Here is a 20,388-nt window from a genome sequence, read left to right as displayed (position 1 = left end):
TGTGCAGGTCTCTCTGGGTGGCACCTCTCCCTTCTTATTGCACCAACTGCACCACTCAGATTGGTATTGTCTGTAAACTTGCTGAACTTGATCCCATCATCTGTGTCATTGGTAAAGATGTGGAAGAACACCAACCCCAAGGCAAACTGTCATGGGACATTACTTGTGACTGCCCTCCACCTGGAAACAGGGTTGCTGACTTTCTGTTTGAGCATTTATTGTTCCAAGGGGGAGGGAGTTTAGAGTGGTGAAGCAGCCACAAATGTGGCTAGCTGACCAACAAATGGGTAGTTTGCTTCATAGTGCTTCAATAAAAGTCCCTCTACAGACAAAAGCCAATTAAAAATCAGACTGCCAGGGTGCCTGGTTATTCCTAACGAGCTGGAGAGTATGGCATTTCTACTCTATTGGCTAAGAGTATGAGGTGTTTGGCTGTTTCCTTCCCATCTTCTAATGGTAGTAAATATTCCCAGGCTTTCTCTAAGCACTGAGCAATGGGCACTGCATTGTTGCAATGAGGAAAATTTGCCTCATTCTGAATCTGTTCTCTTTCTCTGGTTCATATTGGTTACAACAACCCCATGCAGTGCTACAGGCACTAGCCAAGCACTGGCACGGCTGCCCAGGGAGGTGGGGGGGTCACCATCCCTGGAGGTGTTCAACAACTGTGGATGTGGCACTGAGGGACGTGGGCAGTGGGCACTAATGGTGATGAACTGGAGTTGGACTTGGGGATCTCAGTGGTCTTTTCCAACCTTCGTGATTCTACAAACACAAGATTTTCACTGTGAGTTGTCAGACGTGTGGTTTATTTCTTCTGGAAGCCTTAAGATCAGGTGCTCACTAGGAATAAAGAGATCCTGTCTTGTGCTCCTGCAGTGATTTTGCTCTGCAGAGCTAAGGGGAAGACAAGCAAGTGTTGCTAGATGTTAATAGGACTGATGCTCAAGAGGAAATTGTGCTCAGTTCTCTGAGCAGAACACTGATGGAAGGAATTTTCTGCAGTTGTTTGCCTACAGTTGCTCTCCTTGAAGGGTAGAAATTGCAACCAAACATTTGTCAAGACTTTTTTCGGAGCTCTGCTACTCTGTAGCTCCTCTTTTGGTAACCATTTCATTGCAGGGAAAGCAACATTGTTGATTATTCTTTTTTCTTCCCCTCTGCTCAGAATGGACGCAGCAGAAAAGAAAGTCCGTGCCTTTGTGCGAGTCAAGCCAACAGCTCATTTTGCACAAGATATGATCAAGTTTGGGCCAGACAACAAGGTAGATGGAAACGGATTACAAGTGCAAAATGTTTGAAATTTGATTTCAGTTTTGTTTCCCCCCCCCCCCCACAAAGAAATACAGAATTCTCTCATTCCATGGAGCCAAATGTTTTTTTGATTTTTGTTTTTACTAACTACTTCCTGAGTTTGTATCTGCATGTGTGGCAGTGGTTTGTGATGCATTCACTGATAAAAATCCTGCAGAGGGCTGTGACTGATCCTTGAGGAATGCCCTGTGGTATCCACTATTTCATCCTAAGAGGTTTCCCAATAGCAAAGTCTGTTTCTAGTCCCCATATGCAAGTTCCTAACTTTACCTTCCTTGTTAACACAGACCTTTGCTTGCTTAACTCATAATTTCCCTGGCACCCCAATTCAGATACATCACTGGAAGATGAACCTAGCCATGTTTCCTTTTCTTTAGAGCTATTACTGGAATATTCCATAAGGGTCAGTCAAAATACATTATTTGTGCTCCATTTTCTGCTCACCTTCATCTCTTCAGCGGGTGGATATTTTTTGGCCAATATCTCCTGAATCTCTTCATGGCTATTGAAGTTACCTTTATTTCCTTTTTGGGTTTCAGAGTATAGATATATACATCAAGAAAGATGCCAAGAGAGGAGTTGTGAATAACAAACAGACTGACTGGTCCTTCAGACTGGATGGTGTCCTTCACAATACCTCCCAGGAACTGATGTATGAGACTGTAGCTAAGAAATTGGTGTCTGAAGCTTTAATTGGCTATAATGGTAATTTGCTGCCATTGTTGTTATTTGATGTTAGGTTTGAGCAATGCAGAGATTCCCTCCCAAGTTTATTCTTTTGCTTTGAATCCTTTTTTAGGTACAATAATGTGCTACGGGCAAACAGGGGCTGGTAAAACTTACACAATGATGGGAGCAACTGTGGAGTACAAGCATCGAGGAATCATACCCCGAGCTGTGCAGCAGGTACAGAGTATCTGAATGGGAAAAGAGGCTGCAGGAAATGATAAAAACACCACTTGTATCAGTTACTGCTGATACTCATGAAAGTGCTTTAATATGGTGGATCCATTTCATTTGCTCTGCACCACAATAAAGGTCTTCAGAAGTGATGTTTTCAGAACATTGTTCTGAGAAACTGGACTGAAGTCAACTAAAAATGTTGACTTACCCTGCCAGCCCTCAGGCAACCACAGTTCTGAATTGGCTGTGCACACGAAGATGAACTTATAGCTGTTCATAAAGCCATAAATAGCTTCTCTGTAAAGCCATAAATAGCTTATAGCTCTGTTTGTGAGCTAGCCTTGCCACTGACTGCTTCTTCATCCTCACACAGGTCTTCAAATCAATCTCACGTTCTCTTGATTCGTTCATCACTGTCCGGATATCCTACTTGGAAATCTACAATGAGACATTGTGTGACCTTCTGTCCACCATGACCAGCAGTGGAGCCAGTGATGTGCAGATGGCTATAGTGGATTGCCCACAGGGTGTTTATGTGAAAGGCTTATCCATACATTCTGTTAGAGATGAGGAGGACGCTCTAAATCTCCTTTTTGAGGCAAGAAGCAACTAATATTATGCTTCATCTGTTGGTTATGTTTCTTGGCTTAGCTGAGGGAAGTCAGTGATGCAGGGAGTGGGTGATCAAGAGTGCTGGGGGGAGGTTTAGCCCTCTATGTTCTCTTATAGGGGGTGGAAGAGCTGGTAACTCTTTGTAGTCTATGTTCTTGCAAGGAAAATGTCCCTTGTGCAGAGATTCTGAAAGATCTCTATGGAGAAACCCTGGCTTTAGTGTATTCCAGTGATGGAGTGATGGAGGAAATGTGTTAGGGGTGAGGCCATAGAAAGTAGTGACCTTGGAGCTTCCAGGCAGCACCAAAATAGTTCAGGTAGCCAGAGGCTGCCTTCATGCCATAAGGCTTGTCTGACATAGCAGCTGCCCCACTGCCCCTTCAGCAAACTGAAATTTCCCTGGTTATCAGCAAAGATGTCAGTGAGGGCCTCAATAGGAAGGAGTATTTGTGATCTCAGATCCACCAGCTGACCTATGCTGGAATTTCTTCCTGAGTTTTACACCTGTGTGCTAGGACAGTGCCCCAGGAAAAGAGCCTTTCCAGAGACATTTTTGGCAGATGGTTTAGGATGGTCATAGCACAGGTCTAACAAGATTTTACAGAGAGATGTTCACACAGTGGGTTATTTTTGTGAAAGAGGTTTGCTTATTTGTGGCTGTATCCTTCTTTACATGGGAGTGCTTTATTTCCTAAGGAAAACATGAACAAATCATTGCTTCTGTTTGCAGGAATTGTGTTTTTACCAGGAGCCACCTGGTGTCCTTAAAATCTTTGGCTTACCTTTTTAATAAAGGAACTGTAGTGTCCTAAGCCAGGCCCTGTGATTCACAGCAGCTTCTGTTTTCCTCCTAAATAGAGGGAAGATGGTAATACAGCCTAACTTTCATGCATTTACGGGGAGGTTTTCACCTTTGTTCTTGCTCCTGGATCTAGGCTCTCTTGTGCAGTGCCAGTCACCGACCTTGTAGCTCTTAAAGGTCTTTGTTCTCTGAGGCAGCAGACTAGGAAAACTGGGACAAGTGCATTTCTGTGCTGTAGAACCTTCCATTTTCTCTCCTGTCTCACCAGATAGACTGGCAGTCCTATCAAGCAGTTGCAACATTATTTCAGTGTTGCTTTTATTCTCTCTAAATATTATACAAACCTGTGGCTGCAATCTATGTGGTTTTGAAGCCTGGGGAACTCTTTGGTTCTCATCGAGAAACTGAAACAGCTAAGGAGGTGTTGAGTCCCTGCAAGGCTTACCCGACTGTTCTTTATGAAGCCACACAGCTGTGAACTGAGCCTTAAAAGTGGAAATGCAGACAAAGTGTTTTCTGGTAAAAGGCACTCTTACAGTGAATGACCTTTAGCAGTGTTGCAGAAATGCTTTCAGAAGCCTTTGAGAAAGAAATTGAGGCAAATACCAAGTGTTCCTGCAGTGGCTGCTCCAACCAACTGAACAACAGCCTTCAATTCTGCCTTCATTTGCAGGGTGAGACCAACAGAGTAATAGCAGAACACACATTGAATAAAAATTCGTCCAGATCTCATTGCATCTTTACTATCTACATTGAGGTAAGAGCTCCAGCAGCTTTTCTAGGGACTCAAATGGAAGAGGATCTTTATCTGTGTGTCAGTTTTGCCTGCTATTAAGCACGCTTCACTTTCTTTTCCCCTTCAGTCTCGTTTCAGATTTCTCTCAGAAGTCAGATGTGTTAATTCTAAAATCAGCTTAATAGATCTGGCAGGCTCCGAGAGACTGAGCAAGACTGGAGTAAGTAATGGAAGAAATGTTTGAGTCCAGTAATCAGCATGTTGGAGGTGAAATTACAGGGCTTTACACAACAGCATTCAGCCTGTAACGCAGGCTCAGTTAGTATACCTGGCTCTTACCATTTCTCCACAAAGGGAAGTGCCAGAGCCACGAGCCCTGTAGACAAGGAGCTCATGATTTTCCTCTTCATTCTGTGAGTGACAGTGCAGGTCCTCAGCCTTGGGCCACAGCAGGCAAACTCTTAGAGCAGAAACTTGCTTAGAGAATTAGAACTCAACAGCTAACCTCCACAGGTCCCGTGTGATGTTCTGTATTGATCATAGTAGAATTCCCATGTTACAAATACATCCTTTTCCCACTGTGAAGGAAGCTAGCTGACCTGGTAGACTTGTAATGAAAAAGTCTCTGCCAACTTAGGTTTTCAAGCTGAAAGGAGTTGTACATCCCAAATTGAATTAAATCCCCATCCTGTTCTGCAGTTCAAACAGAAACACGTTGTGGAAGCTTTGCCTTTTGCTCTTGCAGTCTGAAGGGCGGGTGCTGAAGGAAGCCACATACATCAACAAGTCTCTGTCATTCCTTGAGCAAATCATCATTGCCCTGGCTGATCCCAAGAGGGAGCACATCCCCTTCAGGCAGAGCAAGCTCACTCACATTCTCAAGGACTCACTAGGTAAGAGCTGTGTGTCTCCCCGGAGAGAATGTATGCAAAATATTGTTTCAACGAGCCTGTCAACTCTTACACACAAACACACAAACTCAGAGCGATGTGTGTGCAAGCAGAAGCCATGCACTGCTCTTACGGGACAGCTTATCCTGTATTAGCCAAGGGCTTTTAAAATCTTCTGATCTGATTTATCCACTTTCAAGCTTTTACAATTTGTATTACCATTTTCTTATTGCACAGTCAACAGGTTAAAAAAAACACATTTCACTTTGAAGTCGTTCTGTGCCACTGTATCTGGAACTTTAGAGGGGCAGTTACAAACCAACTACAGTCTTTGTTTCTTTATTTTCTAGTCTCTATCAGCACGATGTATTATTTTCTATAAAAAAGGAAACAACAAAATTAAATTCTTTACTTTCTGTTTGTTTGTTTGTTGGTTGTTTTCTTTTGTTTTGTTTTTCAATCTATTGTTCCAGGGGGAAAATGCAATACTGTCCTAGTGGCAAATATCTGTGGAGAAGCTCTGCATGTACAAGAGACTGTAAGTTGAGCTGATTTTTGCAGAACGGAAGTCTTTTTCACACTACTGTTGCAATTGTGTTGGCCATCAGGAAGTTAAAGAGTATTCCCTGGAGGGCTGTGGCAGGAGTCCCACGGAGACATCCTGTCTCATCCATCAGAAACCTTGGATAGCTCCTCTTATCTCAACGGCTACAGAGAACAGATTGCTCTTAACTGTCTTCTTTCTGATGCAAACAGTGCAAACCAGCCTGAATTATGGCAGGCCCAAGCAGCTAAAATCCAAGCACACTGGATGGTACCAATTATTGTTGTTGGTTCAGCCCTGCAGATGTGTTTTGAGTAAATTCATTAGAATGGCACCAGCTCATATCAGAACTGAGCTGGCTATCAGATGGTTTTTGGGACACTGGAACCAGGAGTAGCATCCTAGCAGTAAGGCTTCTAAGCTGTGAAAGAATAAAATTGGCCAAAGCCTTACTGTGTGAAGTGGATCATCTTAACCACATCTGTGGCACAGAGAAGGGAATCACCTTGCTCTTTGCCAAGAGCCATTTACAGAGCAAAAAAAAAAAAAAAAAGTAAGCACAGTCACCTGCTATGCTGCTGTGTTTCTCTATCATCTCCTACTTGTCTTGTGGTAGCATCTAGAAACAAGGAAAATTACCCAGGAAATAGGAAGATGATTTTCAGGCTGCAGGCACAGCTTGCAAGATGGAACAATTGCAGGAATTAGGCCCAGAAGGCTTTGGCATGTGTCTCAGAGTTATTAGGACATGCTATTTCAATCAGGAATGAGAGGGGGGATAAAACTGTCCACATGTGAAACAGAAAAGACAAAGACATCAGCTGAAGCTGGCTCATCACACAGCAGCCAGTGAGCACTGGAAGATACATTCGTGGAAACAGAAACTCTGTAGTGCTGCATGGAGTTAAATAGCTGTTGCATTGCTGTGTACTGGGATCTGATGCAATTGAATAGTAACAGATTATGAACACTGTATCCTCACCAATACATCTTTCAGTTACTTAAAAAACATGTTTTTCAGTTGTCTTCTCTTCGTTTCGCTACCAGAATGAAATGGATCGCAGCAGAGCCAGTCATTAATGTGATCCATGACTCAGAGGTATGTAGAGAAAGGCAATGGAAGGAGTTATATCTTAGTTCATTAATATTTAGGATAATTACCTTAAAAACCTGAAGGGAGATTTGATAGTTTAATGAAAAACCATTCATCAGCCCTCCTGAGACTGGCTGAATTCAAATATATCAGGAAAAATATATTATTTCAAACTCCTGTCTCTATTAAAATTAATGTTGGAAGTCCAGCGGAGTTCAGTAATGGTCAGAGTGGAGCACTGCATATTTCTTTGCATTCAAGATAGTATTTTTGTGTCTTGAACTTGAGATCCCCTACAGTACCAGAGCAGGAAAGCAGCAAGTTAATAAGCAGATGGCCCTTCTCTTGATGACTTGGGCTGGCTCTGCAGGCAGTACACCCAGGACACAACAGAAGCTGTCCTGTTGGAAGCCAATCAATGGCAAAGTTTTCCAGGATCACTTTTTCACTAATGCAAACCTGACAGCAAACTCTGGAGGAGCTGGCACACAGCTGTGATGTTATATAGCAGCCAGCTATATGCTGCTTTTCAGCAGGTTCATTTTTTCCCCCTAATAGCATTTGGTCATTTACTTACCCTTCTGTTTTCCTTCTAGGGGACAGTGAAGACTTTGGAAAAGGAGATCAGGCTTCTGAAGCAGGAGCTGGCTATGCATGACAGCTTGGTGAGGAACAGGCTGCACCACCAGAGATGGACCTAATTAAGGCTTTGTTGTTCTGCTGTGGAATCAGTCATTTAGTACCCAACATGACTGCATTCAGCTTAATATTATGGGGTTTAGTCAAAGCTCTGCTTTGAGTCTGTGTTGTAGCTTCAGTTGTCATCCACTGGAGATATTTATTTTTTTTTAAGGCTTGCAAAGCCACCTTCTTGTTTGGGTAAAGTCTGAAAGGGAATGCTTTGCTTCCAGCATGCTGACATGCCCCATGTCCTGGCAGTACAGGTGACAAGAAGTTGCAACCAGAAATGAAACATGAGGCTGCCTTGGCTCAGACCAGTGTCAGCCTGCCATTTGCTGAGAACTCTGTAACTCACTGACACTCCTTTTGTCTTAGGCACATCGTTCTTTGGTGACTTATGACCCTCTGACTGATGTCCAGGTAGCAGAGATCAAATCTCAAATCCATAAATATCTACAAGGAGCCATTGATGAAATTGACGTAAGTAGCTTTTTAAGTAGAAAAGGACTTATGTACTGCTTCCATCCCATTTTTATCCAAGGCACAAAGAAAACCTCTGAAGAGGCTGTCTTTAACCTGAGAGGTGCTACAGAATTGTATATATATATCTGTCTTGTTAGGGTCTGTCTCTTTGTTTTCAAACCATTTTTGCTTTTTCAGAAACTTGAACCTTCCTCTGTCATGAACCCCTTTGAACTGGTTTATTTGGTGCTTTGGTAAAGAAGTAAATTAAAAAAAAAAAAAAAGTGCCCTGTCAACATCAAACCAAATCTTTTGCAATTTGTGTTGCCAAAATGATTGTTAGGACAGTTTGTCAACTTGAAAGTAACTGCTTGGTTGCAAAATGAATGCAAAAAAGATGCAGAGGTACAGGCAGTGGGGGGAAAGTGTCAGGAAAATGGCCTGGCAGAGAAGAACCTGGTCAACGTGGTAGGTCAGGTTGATTGCTGGACTTGTTGATCTTGAAGATCTTTTTCTTTTTCTGAATGATTCTAGTATTCTGTGATTCTAAATGAAACAACAGCTTGAGTTGCTCCCTCTAATTTCTTGTGAGCGTTATTTTCTCTCCAAGTCCCCATGGAGTGGAGCAGAATAAGGGCTTGTCACAGAATTGTAGGAGAATTATCACAGAACTGAAGGAGTGTTTTACCTGGGCTGCAAAATGTGATGTGGGTGTGGAGCAGGGCAGGGAGAAGACTAAGGAGTTTCACACAGAGATTGATATTAATGGGACTGAAGAATCTTTCAGAGTGAGACTAGAGAGCATTTCACAGTTAAGTCCAGAATCTTAGACTATACCTGAGTGCAGATTCCTGCTCAGCTACACACTCCCTGTTATTTGTCTGTTCATGTCTCTGTTCCTCATCTCTGAAACAGAGACAGTATGGTTCAAGGACACTGATTTGATATCACAGGTAAGGGGACTGAGGACAGTGCTCTGCTAGTTCTAACACAGTCCTGGACAGCAGTGAGAAGTAATCTGCAGGGTGGCTCAGTAGGTGCCCTCTGTGTCATCTGCAAAATTGCTGTCAATAGTTTGTTACTTGCTGACTGTGCACTCCATGGCATTTATCACAGTCTATCAGATCCTCTCTCAGAGCAAGCAATGCATCCACCTGCAGCCAAGTACAGCATAAAGGTAACTGAGTGCTGATACCCCCATATGGGAAAGCAGAGCTGTCACAAGCTGAAATACTTGAATCAGTACAGCTAACCACAGCATGGAAATGCTTACTTGTGTTTTCACTGTATGCATCTCTTCCTCAGATAATCAACGTCAGGCAAGTCCAGGAGGTATTTAGGCAGTTCAAGCTGATTGTAAGGTAAGATGTTCAGGGTTGGTACATTTCACAGTAAGGTTTAGGAATCCTATCAAGTGGGATATCACTCTTACCAGGACATGGGTGGAAAATAATTATGAAGTATAGGGATTAACTTGTAATTGATAATAGCATTCTGGACTATTTCTGCTGGCTTTTACTCCAGAAGATGGTTGCCTCTAACCTACCAGTGTTCATTAGCCACGTGCAAAGGTTCTTAATGATAAACTTCACTCATTATGGCAAATGTTGAGGAGGGTGATATGAATGATGTGGCTATTTCTGAGGAAGTGTCCTCTGTCCACGCGGTGTGGGAGGTGAGAAAGTGTGGAAGTGTCTATTTGAAAGTGTTACTGGTGAGTGATGAGAGTTGTGTTTTTGGGCTGAAAATGGCAGGCTGGGAAAAATCCTGAAGACGAGGGCAAGCAGTCTGCATGTCCTGAAACAGAAGAGAGCAAAGAGGGATGAGGCTGTCAGGGCAGCTAACCAACCATTCCAGTCGTGGTCTGGATAGACAGTAGATTGCAGAATCATAGAGTATCCCAAGTTGGAAGGGACTCATAAGGATCATTGACCAAAGTGGTAACATTTTGACTGATTATGGTGTGGGGTTTTTTTTTGAACTTCAGACTCCTTTTGTCCTGCTGAAGCAGCAGGCTTTGGTTTTTGTTTTCTTTCTTTTTTTTAACTTGCAGGTTTTCAGTCTTGAATAGTTAAATAATAATCATTAATCCCATGGACAGTGCTTCACCTTATCCTTTCAGTGAAAAAAAAACCCAACACTGTTTGAAAACCTCTATGCTAGAGTAATATTTTGTATTTGAGAGACATGACTGAACAGATGTGATTTAGACTGTTAAAAGGCTGTGCTAAGTATTAAAGTATCCATAAAAAGCTTTCATAAGCTACATGGTCTAAAAAGAAGAAAAAGAAAGGACATGGAGAATAGAAAAAGGTTTCAACACTTAGAGGAAGAGAAGGATCAAGACAGGGTGCTTGGAAATGAGGTCACAGGTAAAATATGTTTTATTTGGAAATGTGATATTAGGAGATATTGCAGCTTTTGATATATGGAATAGTCCTTGAACACAATGGTGAGGGGCTGTGTTTTTTTTTTCCTAAAGGCAGCAGGAAGATGAAGTGGAAACGAGATTACGAAGCAAATATGTTCTGATAGACAAAAACGACTTTGCAACTATTGCTGCTGCACAAAAGGTAATGGCTGGTGCTTGGGCCCTGCCCCAAATCCTATTTACAGTTATCTTCTTTGCTTCTGAACCTTGAATTGCTTCAAGTTCTCAACTTCTCCCCATTGAAATCTGAACTCAGAAAGACTGGTGTGATGAGCGAGTGCCCTAAGCAGAGTTGCACCCATTAACAGAGTAGCACTCCTGCCAGCTGGGCATTCAGCCCGTTATCTGAACAGAATAATTGGTAAGACAGGAATGAAGAAAGTCTAAGCTGATATAAGAAAGTGACCTGCCTGTCAGCCAGGGCCAGGTCACCTGCATCTGGTGAGGCCCATTTTAAACCTTATAATTTTTGCAGCAATGTAAATGTACCCTATGGAAACCATAAATGCAGCTGTAAACTCTGACCTATAGTTTATCGTTATTTTTCATTACAAAATTCTTTCACTCTGAAGTGGTTATTTCCTTGCCTTGCCTTCACCCAGTAACATGGATGAAACAAATCATTATCTGCTCTGCAGGGTCATCTACTTGTTCTGTGGTTTAACTGCAGATGCTTTGAATATTTGGGAGGAAAGGCACAAGGGAAAATGCAAAGTATTTGCCTAACAGAAAAACACATGGTCTCTAATGGACCTATTCAAGTCTATATTTAAAGAACTGGCAAACAAAGCAAAACCTTGAGATAAGTAGATTTTAACATTTAATGTCTCCTGCTTTATGACTGGGGCAGTATAAGAGATTTATAGTAAAAACTTGAACTGATTTCCATGACACGAGGCCCTCCTAAGTATATGAAGCACTCAGTGTATGAATTTGTGGATAATTTCAGCTTTTAATTTGTATTTTATAGATGTTTCCTTTAAATACATGGTAGTGAGCAAAGATTTCCAGATTAGGACAGCAAGGTGAAGTCACTGTTGGGTGATGGCCTGTTGGCTGGGTATCATGGCCTAGGCAGCTGCTAAACCCCTGTCCATATTTTATTTCTTCCTGTGTTCAGGTGGGTATAGTTGATGTGGATGACCATTTGTTGAAGAGATATGATCTGGGGACCAAACTTAGCCCAGTTTCACCCAACTCTGGTGAGAAGAAATCCAGGACAAGCAGTGAGTGGTCCAGGTGAGTTAAGCAGCCAAACTGCTCTCCTTGTTTTCATTTTTTGAACAACATATCATCACATGTGGATGAAGGCAGGGAAGGGAACAGTCTGACATCAGGAGACTTGTTAAACTTCAAGGTTATCTTTAAAGTATTAGGTAGAATGAGATCTGCCAAGAGAAAAAGGAGGAGGGGGCAGTGGGCTGAGGAGCAGGTGTGGAGTGAAACTGAGAAGGGGTTGTCAGAGGGAAGGGGGAACAACCAGAAAGAAAGACCCTTCAGTTTACAGAAGTGAGGTCCCTGAGAGGGCAATTTCTACATCTGCTTCTGTGGCTTGGTTCCTCCCTGACATTTTCCCCCAAATGCTTGAGAAACACCAATGGGGGACCACCCTGTGCAGTTCTTCTTTAGGAAAACAGAAAGATATCTGGTGAACACCTTCCTGGGTCTCTCTGAAGTCACACTGACTATCACAAGCAGACCAGGCTGGTGCTGTTTATGTAGGCAAGCTGAGAGAGGATAGCTTTTGAATTGGCAAACTTAACACCTACAGCATGCTTTGATTCCAGTGCCCTCTTACAAATAAATTAATCTGGTTCATCTTTTTCCCTCTATCAGGAAGGAAGGAACTAAAAGGTTGTCTTTTGGGAGAGACCTGGCTGCTCATTTACCATCAAAAAGTCAGGTAATAATTCCCACCACAAATTTGAATGTGAAAGAGAAAGCAAGGAATGAGGATACAGCAAATATTGATGCACAGCCCTCAAAGCCAATCTCTGAGGAGGATTCCCAGCAGCCCAGGTAAGCCTCTCCTGTAAAGGTACTTTTCACCCCTTGGTCAAAGTGCAGAGAGACCTCGTGACCAGCCACCAAACTCCAGACACTCATGAAAAGAGGGCAATATTTGCATGAGGTCATGGTAGGAAGTTCCATATCAAAGCAGAATTGTGGAGAACTGCCAAAAACACAACAGCATGCCCATCATCTGCATGCACTACAACAAGAGCATAGCACAGGAGGGCTGCACTGGTTTGCATTTCTTTCTTGATGGAGTTGATGGGGTAAAATATGCAAAGGGTATGAGGACCAAAGATGCTTTCCATGAGAATGTGCTCAACAGCACAAAGCTGTTCAGCTCCCAGAAGCTCAGCCAAGGACCCCACACAACCCAGCCTGCACACCACTTTTCCCATCACCATTCATCTGCTGTTGCTGAGAGCTCCCAGCAAGCAGTGCAGTTCTGGAGTATTAGGAGTACCTCCATTGCCCTTGTTGCAGATGACTGCTCTTTTCTTGTTCATGCAGCTGGGGAGAGCATCTCAGGGTGAAGCCGTCCCAGGAGGATCTGCTCCTGGAGCACCTTAATGTGTCATTGTGTTTTTCCATGCCCTCTGCGTGCATTTTAGTATTCTCACAGGGAAGGCTGCTGCTCCAGCTGCATAAGGCACAGCCCCGAGTGCTGAGTGGTACTGTGGTGCTGAGCTGCCAAAGCTGTAGCAGTCTGCCCAGTGGCCATTGTGCAGTGCTTAGCCAGCAGTTTGGCATGAAAGCAGTCTCATGCAGCCTTTGAGTCACTTAAAAATGCCCTTTGAAGATCAACCAGTGGAAAGCAGTGGAGGATTTTGCTTTGACCAGTCTGGACTGAGGGACACAAGGACTTCAAGCTCCTTTCTACTACCAGACCCACCCCTCTGACCAGGAGCAACCAGCAGCATGTTGGAGCATGGTGTTCCTTTCTGTAGCACCAAGGGTCTCCTGAGGCACTCTCCTTTTGCTCTGTGTGCTTTGTGTTGAAGTAAAAGCTGCTCTTTGTGGGGGCACATCTGCCTCAAAGCTGTTTCAGAGAAAAGTCAGGACTGACACATGCCACTTTGAATTCAGTCTTTCTAAACAGGCTGAGCTTAAAGGCCATGGGAGGCAGAACTGTAGAGCAGCCAAGTGTATGCAGCTCTGGGCTTTGCTTGGCAGACATGGCCAGTCTGTGCTGGGAACCCAGCACAAAAAGAACAAAAGGGATTTCTGTTCAACAACAGGGAGGAACAGGATTAGGTGTTTTTCTGAAAATTCGAGCCATTAGAAATCCTCTTTCCAGGAAAGAATCAGCTCTGGGACGTCTGAGGAGTGTGGCATCCATTGAAATAATTCTCTCTTGAGGGATTTATGCAGGGGGGACAGCAGTGTGAAGGCTGGCAAGGAGATGGTACCAGGATGCAGCCGGCACACTGGGATCCTCAAACTGTCCATTGAAATACCATCCACAAACCTCAAAGATGGCCACTCCTATGGTCTAACTGCAGGCCAGAACAGACTGACCTCCCCACAGCTCCTTGTGTCTTTGGATTCTCTTGCAGCTCCTCTCCATCCAGGGCAGTGGCATTTGAGCAGTTTAAAGAGGAGTGCGGAAGCGAAATCAACCGGGTCTTTAAGGAGAACAAAAGCATCCTCCTGGACAGGAAGAAGAGAAGCAGTGCAGTAGCCCAGAGGATCAAGGTCATCAAACGGGAGATGGAGGACATCAAAAAGGCTCTGGAGGCTCAGAGGCAGGAGCGGTTGCAGCAGGGTAGGTTGCTGCACAGAGAATGGCCAGTAAGAACCCGGCAGGAGAGGGAGCTGCTGGTATCAGAGCAGTTTTGGTGGAGGGACCACTGCACCCCACTGCTGCTTGCCATCCTTCATGCCTTAGCTCTGCAGCTGGCCTTGTGGTTTGCCACCTGATTCCTCCTGCACTGGAGCCCTCTGCACTCCTCACTCTGTGCTCTGATGCTGAAAAACACAGATCAGTACAGTGCAGAAGTCATGGGGAGTGGGCTTTGCCATACTGGAGGTTTATTGCATCTCATAGAATCATAGAACGATTGGGTTGGAGGAGACCTTAAAGCTCATCTAGTTTCATCCCCCTGCTGTGGGCTGGTTGGCCCCCACTAGCTCAGGCTGCCCAGGGCTCCATCCAACCTGGCCTTGAGCACCTCCAGGATTGGGCACCCACAGCTCTCTGGGCAGCAGTCCTAGTGCCTCACTGCCCTATGGTCTGATTTCATCTAGATTAGGGTATGGAAGTCAAAATCCCAAACTGCAAAGTGCTAGAGGCAAAAAAAAATGGGTAGGTTCCTTGCTACTCTGCTGTGCTTTCTGCTAGGTGGAATCTGCCTAAAAAGCTTGTCATAATTCGTGCTCCCTGCAACATCCCTGAGAGGGAAAGGGAATGGTCAATAGAAAGGAGGCCCCGACTGGTGAATGATGGCCCCCGTGTCAGGCACAGAGCACACAGCTGCCTTCCATTTCCCTTCCTGCAAAACAGCTCTTCTGTCTGTGCTTTGAGAGTGGCCTCTTCCCATAGGGTCTGTCCCTACGAGACACAGAGCTCTTCTGGCTAAACGAAGAGCATCATCTGCTTGAGTCTATGTCAGAGTGAGGGTTTCTCTTTTCACAGTCTCATTACTTTTTTGGGGCCTTTGCTCTTTGTGAGCACGTCCACCAACTGGCAGGTTGTGGAAACTGCAAGAATAAACTGATCTGAGAATTAAACATATTCATCCTAGGGAAGCAGCATTGGCTTAATGATCTCCACAGAGCTGGTCAGCCCTTTGTCCCCAAAGGGGACACCACAGGAGCCACGGTGAGGGGTTTGAGGACATCCTTTGTTGTAAGAACCCTAAGTGACACCTCCCAGCAGGTTGCCAGGCCCAGTCCATGCTCCTCACCTGCATCTCAGAGGGACTGATGGCTGAGTTGGTTCAGGAGTTCAGGTGTGATTTCTGCCCCACATCACTGCAGCATTGTCTTTGTAGAAAGCATGTCAAAGGAAATATCAATTGTGTGGTTACCCTCAGTCTAACTGGGTAACTACCACGTGGTTCAAAGGATTGTGCTTTGTGCCTCTCCACCCTCATGAGAAACCTTAATTTCCTTTTCTCACTCTCCAGGAGAGTACGTTGATGAGAAAGGACACCTCATCATCGACGAGAAGGAGTTTTTACTCATCATGAAGCTGAAGGACTTGAAGAAAGAGTACAGGTGTAGCTATGCTGAACTGCGGGACCTGAAGGCAGAAATCCAGTACTGCCAGCACCTGGTGGACCGGTGCCGGAACAAACTCGTCTCAGGTACTGGCACACCAGGGCAGCTTCTGAGCAGCACCTGGTGGAGCTGGAGTGCTCAAGAGCATCTCAGCACTGAAGCACTCGACAGATTTGTTACATATGCAACACACATATATATACACCACTGAATTTCTGTAGATCCTCATAGGTAATGGCATACTGCTCCCTGGTCACGCCTCTAGGTGCATTCCTGTGGGGTAAGAGCCTTTCACAGTGAAGACAACTACAACGCTCCCACTAATGGTCCTGGTTCTCACCTTTGCTCATCACCTGGCTTTGGCTCTGAGCTGCAGCTCTCTCCTCTGTACCCCTGGGAGATGAGCATTACTCAGACTTCAGCAGTGCATCAGGAAGCAGAGCTCAGTCATTGTCGCCCCTTCTTCACGAGCACAACCCTCGTGCTGATGAGTCACGCCTCTGTTTTGCATGATCTGGGCAAATCCGTGGTGTGCTCTGCTGCAGGCTGCTCAGTTTGAGTCTGCAGGAGCAGGAGGGTGGTCCTGCTGTACGCCTGGATTTATGCTTGTGATGGAAAACAGTAGGTGTACAAATGCCAGCATCCCAAACATTTGGGTACTGTGGACATAGCAACACTGATTTCTACAAACTTGCCAGAGCACAACTTGTATCCATCAGTAAATCCCACACTGAAATAAATGCAGGGCTTGCTCCAGATGCTCCAAATGTTTGCTGTCTAAAAGCTCAGGCGTGGACCCACTCAGACAAGAACCTGTGTCATCCCAGAGCAAAGGGAGCAGCTCAGAGCTGAGACCAGAGTGAAAAGCCAGTGGTGTTGCATCACACCTACGGTGTCTGTGCTTCAGGGTCTGTGTTTAATATTGCTAATTACTCCTGACTCCCACGGCACAGAGCAGCAGGTCGCACTGAGGGATGCTGCCTTTGCAGGAGCTGTGCCTGAAGTGGGGAAACCTGCCAAGGGAACAGAGCACAGCTGCTTCGCTGGGAAAGACCCAGCGTTAGAAAAACATAGCGCCCGCTGCGTGGCAGCACCTGTTGTGTGTTATCACTGGCTATTATGGGATGGAATGCGGCTGTGCTTCTTTAGCATTTGAGATTGAAATCTGACCCTCAAATGCCCTGACCGTTCAAAATTGCCAGCTCCCTGCTCCCGAGCGGCTCGGGGAAGACGGCTGAGTGCAGGAGCAGTGCCACCTGCTGGTACTGTCCCCAGGGCCACCAGCTCCCCACCACCTCCTGGCAGCCTTTGCCAGCTGACAGTGCTCTGTCCTTATCACGAGCTCTTCTAATAGGTTGAAGCTCAAGAGCTCGGAGCACTGAGGTCCTGCCTGACCCACGGGCAGGGAGTGGGAAGAAATCCACCCTTGTTTTTGGTCACTACAGCCTTGCTTATTGCAACCCACTTTGCTTTGCAGAGTTTGAGATCTGGTACAATGAGTCCTTCCTCATCCCCACGTATGTGCAGGATGCCCTGAAGCCCAGTGGCAACATCAGACCTGGAATGATTCCCATAAACAGAGTTATGTGCCTGGTGAGTTTCACTGGCAGCTTTACTTCTTCTTGCTAGCCCCATGTTGGGTGGTAATGAGGGCACAGCTAAACCTGTGGGAAGATGGCATGGCAGCTCTGCCCCTTTTTTTTTAAGCAGCGTGGCACTGAAATGCTATCTGACGTGATGCAGAGAGCAGCTATCTGGAGATGCATCTTGCATTCCCATCAGCTTTGCCATTAAGAGGCTAAAATAGGACAGAGTGATTGAAGTACACAGTCATCTGCTGACTATCAGTAATCGGGCAAAGTGCCTGGAGGTGCAAGGGGCAGTGGGGAGGCTCATTTCCAATCTGTATGATCCATAATGTTTACAGCTAAGCTATTGTGTTTCATGTTGTGGCAGCTGGTACTTAGCCAGCCCTCTGCTTAGAAACCAGCTCTTTGGGGTATCCAACCTCTTCTGTCATTCCTGACAGTGAACGTTTCTCTTAAGCCTGTACTTACCAGAATACTTCTTTGCATTATTCTCTTTTGAAGTTATTCCAGTCCTTCCTTGTTAAGTGTCACGCTCAAAACCTTAATGCTGTTTGATAGGAACGTGGTGGCTGAGCTTCCACTCTGTCTGACACGAGCTATGGGTGCATCCCACCCTCAATTAGCTCCTGTCTGCATCATCACTGCCCAACCCATGCAGATCCCTGCTGGGCAGCTGTGGAAAGACAGCTGTCTGTCCCTGGAGGAGGGGCACCTGCAGGCAGCTGGGAAGGACTGTAAGTGGGGCAAAACTGTGTGACCCCCTCTCTAAGTGCATGTCATTGAGGACAGGGCAGCTGTAGCTTTCAAGAAGGGAAACTGAAAATGACTTCATTTGTCTCTGTATGTTTGATTATTTTGACTGTAAATCTCAGTGAAGCATTTTATTTACTCTCTCCTTGGAAGGCGTGCAAAGAGCTTTGAAGCTAATCACAGACAGATTCCTCCTGTCCTACTGAAGTCATTCCCTTGAGATTATGAATAACAAACATTATGTAAGAAAAAGATGTAGAAGTTTGTTTTTAAACAGAATGCTGTGATATACCAGCCTAGAAAACTGCAAATGCATCACTATGCAGAGAAGAGCCCAAAAAGCCTCAACCAAAGGGAAAAAAAAGCAACCCAAACTCCTTTGGATGGTGTGGTGTGCCTAGTGAGGTCAGCAGGGAGACTGACTGCACTGCTCCAGGGTGCCATTCTTTGGGGAACAGAGGAAATCCATCACCAGTCACTTTTACTAACCTGGGTTACTCAGTGTATTCACAGAAACTCCCTGAATGCTTTCCAGCCCTGGGTTTCCTGTCATCACATCAATTAAAACCCCAAAGATGAATGAAACATGCCTTTTAGCAATGTTTTGCAGCTGTGTCAAGTCGATGATGTCACAGGCAGGAATCTTCATGCAGGGGTTAAGCAATGTCCCTCAGAATGCAGTTTGGTGATGGTTTCTCTTCTTTCCCTGGGCAGGTCACTGAGGTTCCCAGTCAGTGCCACTGGCAGTGTTGGTATTCCTGTAGAGGATGCTTTCCTCCTTTCAACCATTTTTTTTTTCCTTTTCCAAGCTGATTCTCCATTGCTCTCATCCACTTCTCCAGGCTCTGCCCCTTTTCCTCGTGGTTTGAATCAGCTTGGCCATTTACCTGTTATCATGCCACAGAGTCACTGTTACCTTCTGCAGGCTGCTCATGATCAGAAGGAGACCAAAGAATCCATCTGGTCACTCCTCAGACATGGGCACATTATACACTACCAGATTGATTCCATGATTTTATAATTCTAATAAATCATGCTTCCATTCCACTCTGTGCCAGCTAAGGAAGGGGAAAAGGGCACCTACCCCTCCCAGCCCATGTCCTGAGGCTTCTGAGAACCAGTGTTCAACACAGTGAATGGAATCCGTCAGCCACGATGCGTGGATTTCACATGGCTCTGTCTTTCTGCTGGCAGGAGGAAGATGAGCAGGACAGGTTTGAGCGGATGCAGGAGGTGATGCTCCCCAGTGGGCCGGGTTCTGTCTCGTTCTACAAGGCAAAAATGAAAACTGATCAAAAGGTGACATCAGCTGGACCCAGTTCCCTGCAACACTGCCAGTGTGTGTCGTGAGAGCAGCTCCGTGCCTTGCTGCAGGGCTCCCCTGGGCCTGGTGCAGTTTGGACGTGGCCTTTTGGACCTCGCCTTTTGGACCTCTCTGGATGGGTTCTGCAGCACAGTGAAGCTCTTTGAGATGCCCATTGCCACTGGCTGACATACAGGACCCATCCCATTGCTAAAAAGCAATCCAAGCACTTTTCACCACTACTTCCCTCCTGGCAAGGGCTCACCATAAATCACCAGAGAGAACTTAGTGGGAATTCAGAAAGAACAAGTGTTAGGCTGCACCGTTATATCACTGTGCAAATCAATGGTGCTGTGTCAGAGCTGCCCTCTCCACGGTTCCTATTTGGGCAGCCTGACTTGGGAAGGTTGCAAAGGGTGTTTATTTTGGCAGGGAAAATGCTTTTACTGACGAGACTTCTGAAAATAACTGGGTTTTGTTTGTTTTCTGTTGCCAGCATGCATACAGCAGAGCCATGTCATCCCTGAAGCTAATGCACAAGAAACCCGGGCGCATCACGACTGCAGGGAAGGATAAAGCCCTGTCGTTCCTGCTCATCACATAGACTGGGGCTCACCTGGCACTCAGCACAAGGGGGATGAGTGATGTCATTTCCATAAGTGGTTCATCAAAACTAAACAGAAGGAAAAAAAAACACTAGGAAAAAAAAAACAAAAAAACCTTGCTTTTGACAGTTACTGGTAATGAGACCCAGCGCTCAGCTAGGATGCGAGCAAGGGAGCTGAAACAGCAGCACTTGTCTTTGTGGGTGTCCCTGTGCCACGCAGTGTAGTGGCAGAGGGGTGCCATGGACACCCTGAGCTGCTCCTGCCTTTCTTCCTCCTGGGACAGAGCCTCCCAGCCTTATTCTCACCTGCACAAGCATCAGGGTGCATCTGTGCTGGCTCCATGCTCTCAGGGTGGATCCTGACAAGCAGGGGTGGGTGAGAACCCTAGGACTGAAGCAGGCCCTGGGCTCCAGCAGCACGCTCTGGAGAGAGGTG

General features: G+C 45.4%; 1 protein-coding gene across 1 annotated transcript; it reads left to right on the top strand.

Moving 5' to 3' along the window:
- The first annotated feature begins 1,169 nt into the window (after window positions 1-1,169).
- Window positions 1,170-20,023, top strand: KIF9 (kinesin family member 9). The gene is made up of 20 exons (XM_065744999.1): window positions 1,170-1,265; window positions 1,854-2,019; window positions 2,114-2,220; window positions 2,591-2,815; window positions 4,305-4,388; window positions 4,495-4,587; window positions 5,113-5,260; window positions 5,731-5,795; window positions 6,823-6,900; window positions 7,491-7,559; window positions 7,951-8,055; window positions 9,343-9,398; window positions 10,520-10,610; window positions 11,589-11,707; window positions 12,305-12,487; window positions 14,038-14,246; window positions 15,610-15,789; window positions 17,181-17,296; window positions 19,237-19,341; window positions 19,842-20,023. The coding sequence occupies exons 1-20, from the start codon at window positions 1,170-1,172 to the stop codon at window positions 19,947-19,949; spliced, it is 2,403 nt and encodes an 800-aa protein (XP_065601071.1). The 3' UTR covers window positions 19,950-20,023.
- Window positions 20,024-20,388: the final 365 nt, after the last annotated feature.

The sequence above is a fragment of the Cyrtonyx montezumae genome, unplaced genomic scaffold, assembly GCF_038088225.1.
Source record: "Cyrtonyx montezumae isolate F1298 unplaced genomic scaffold, pur_monq_1.0 scaffold_32, whole genome shotgun sequence".
Taxonomy (NCBI): domain Eukaryota; kingdom Metazoa; phylum Chordata; class Aves; order Galliformes; family Odontophoridae; genus Cyrtonyx; species Cyrtonyx montezumae.
This window is presented reverse-complemented; position numbering and strand designations above follow the sequence as displayed.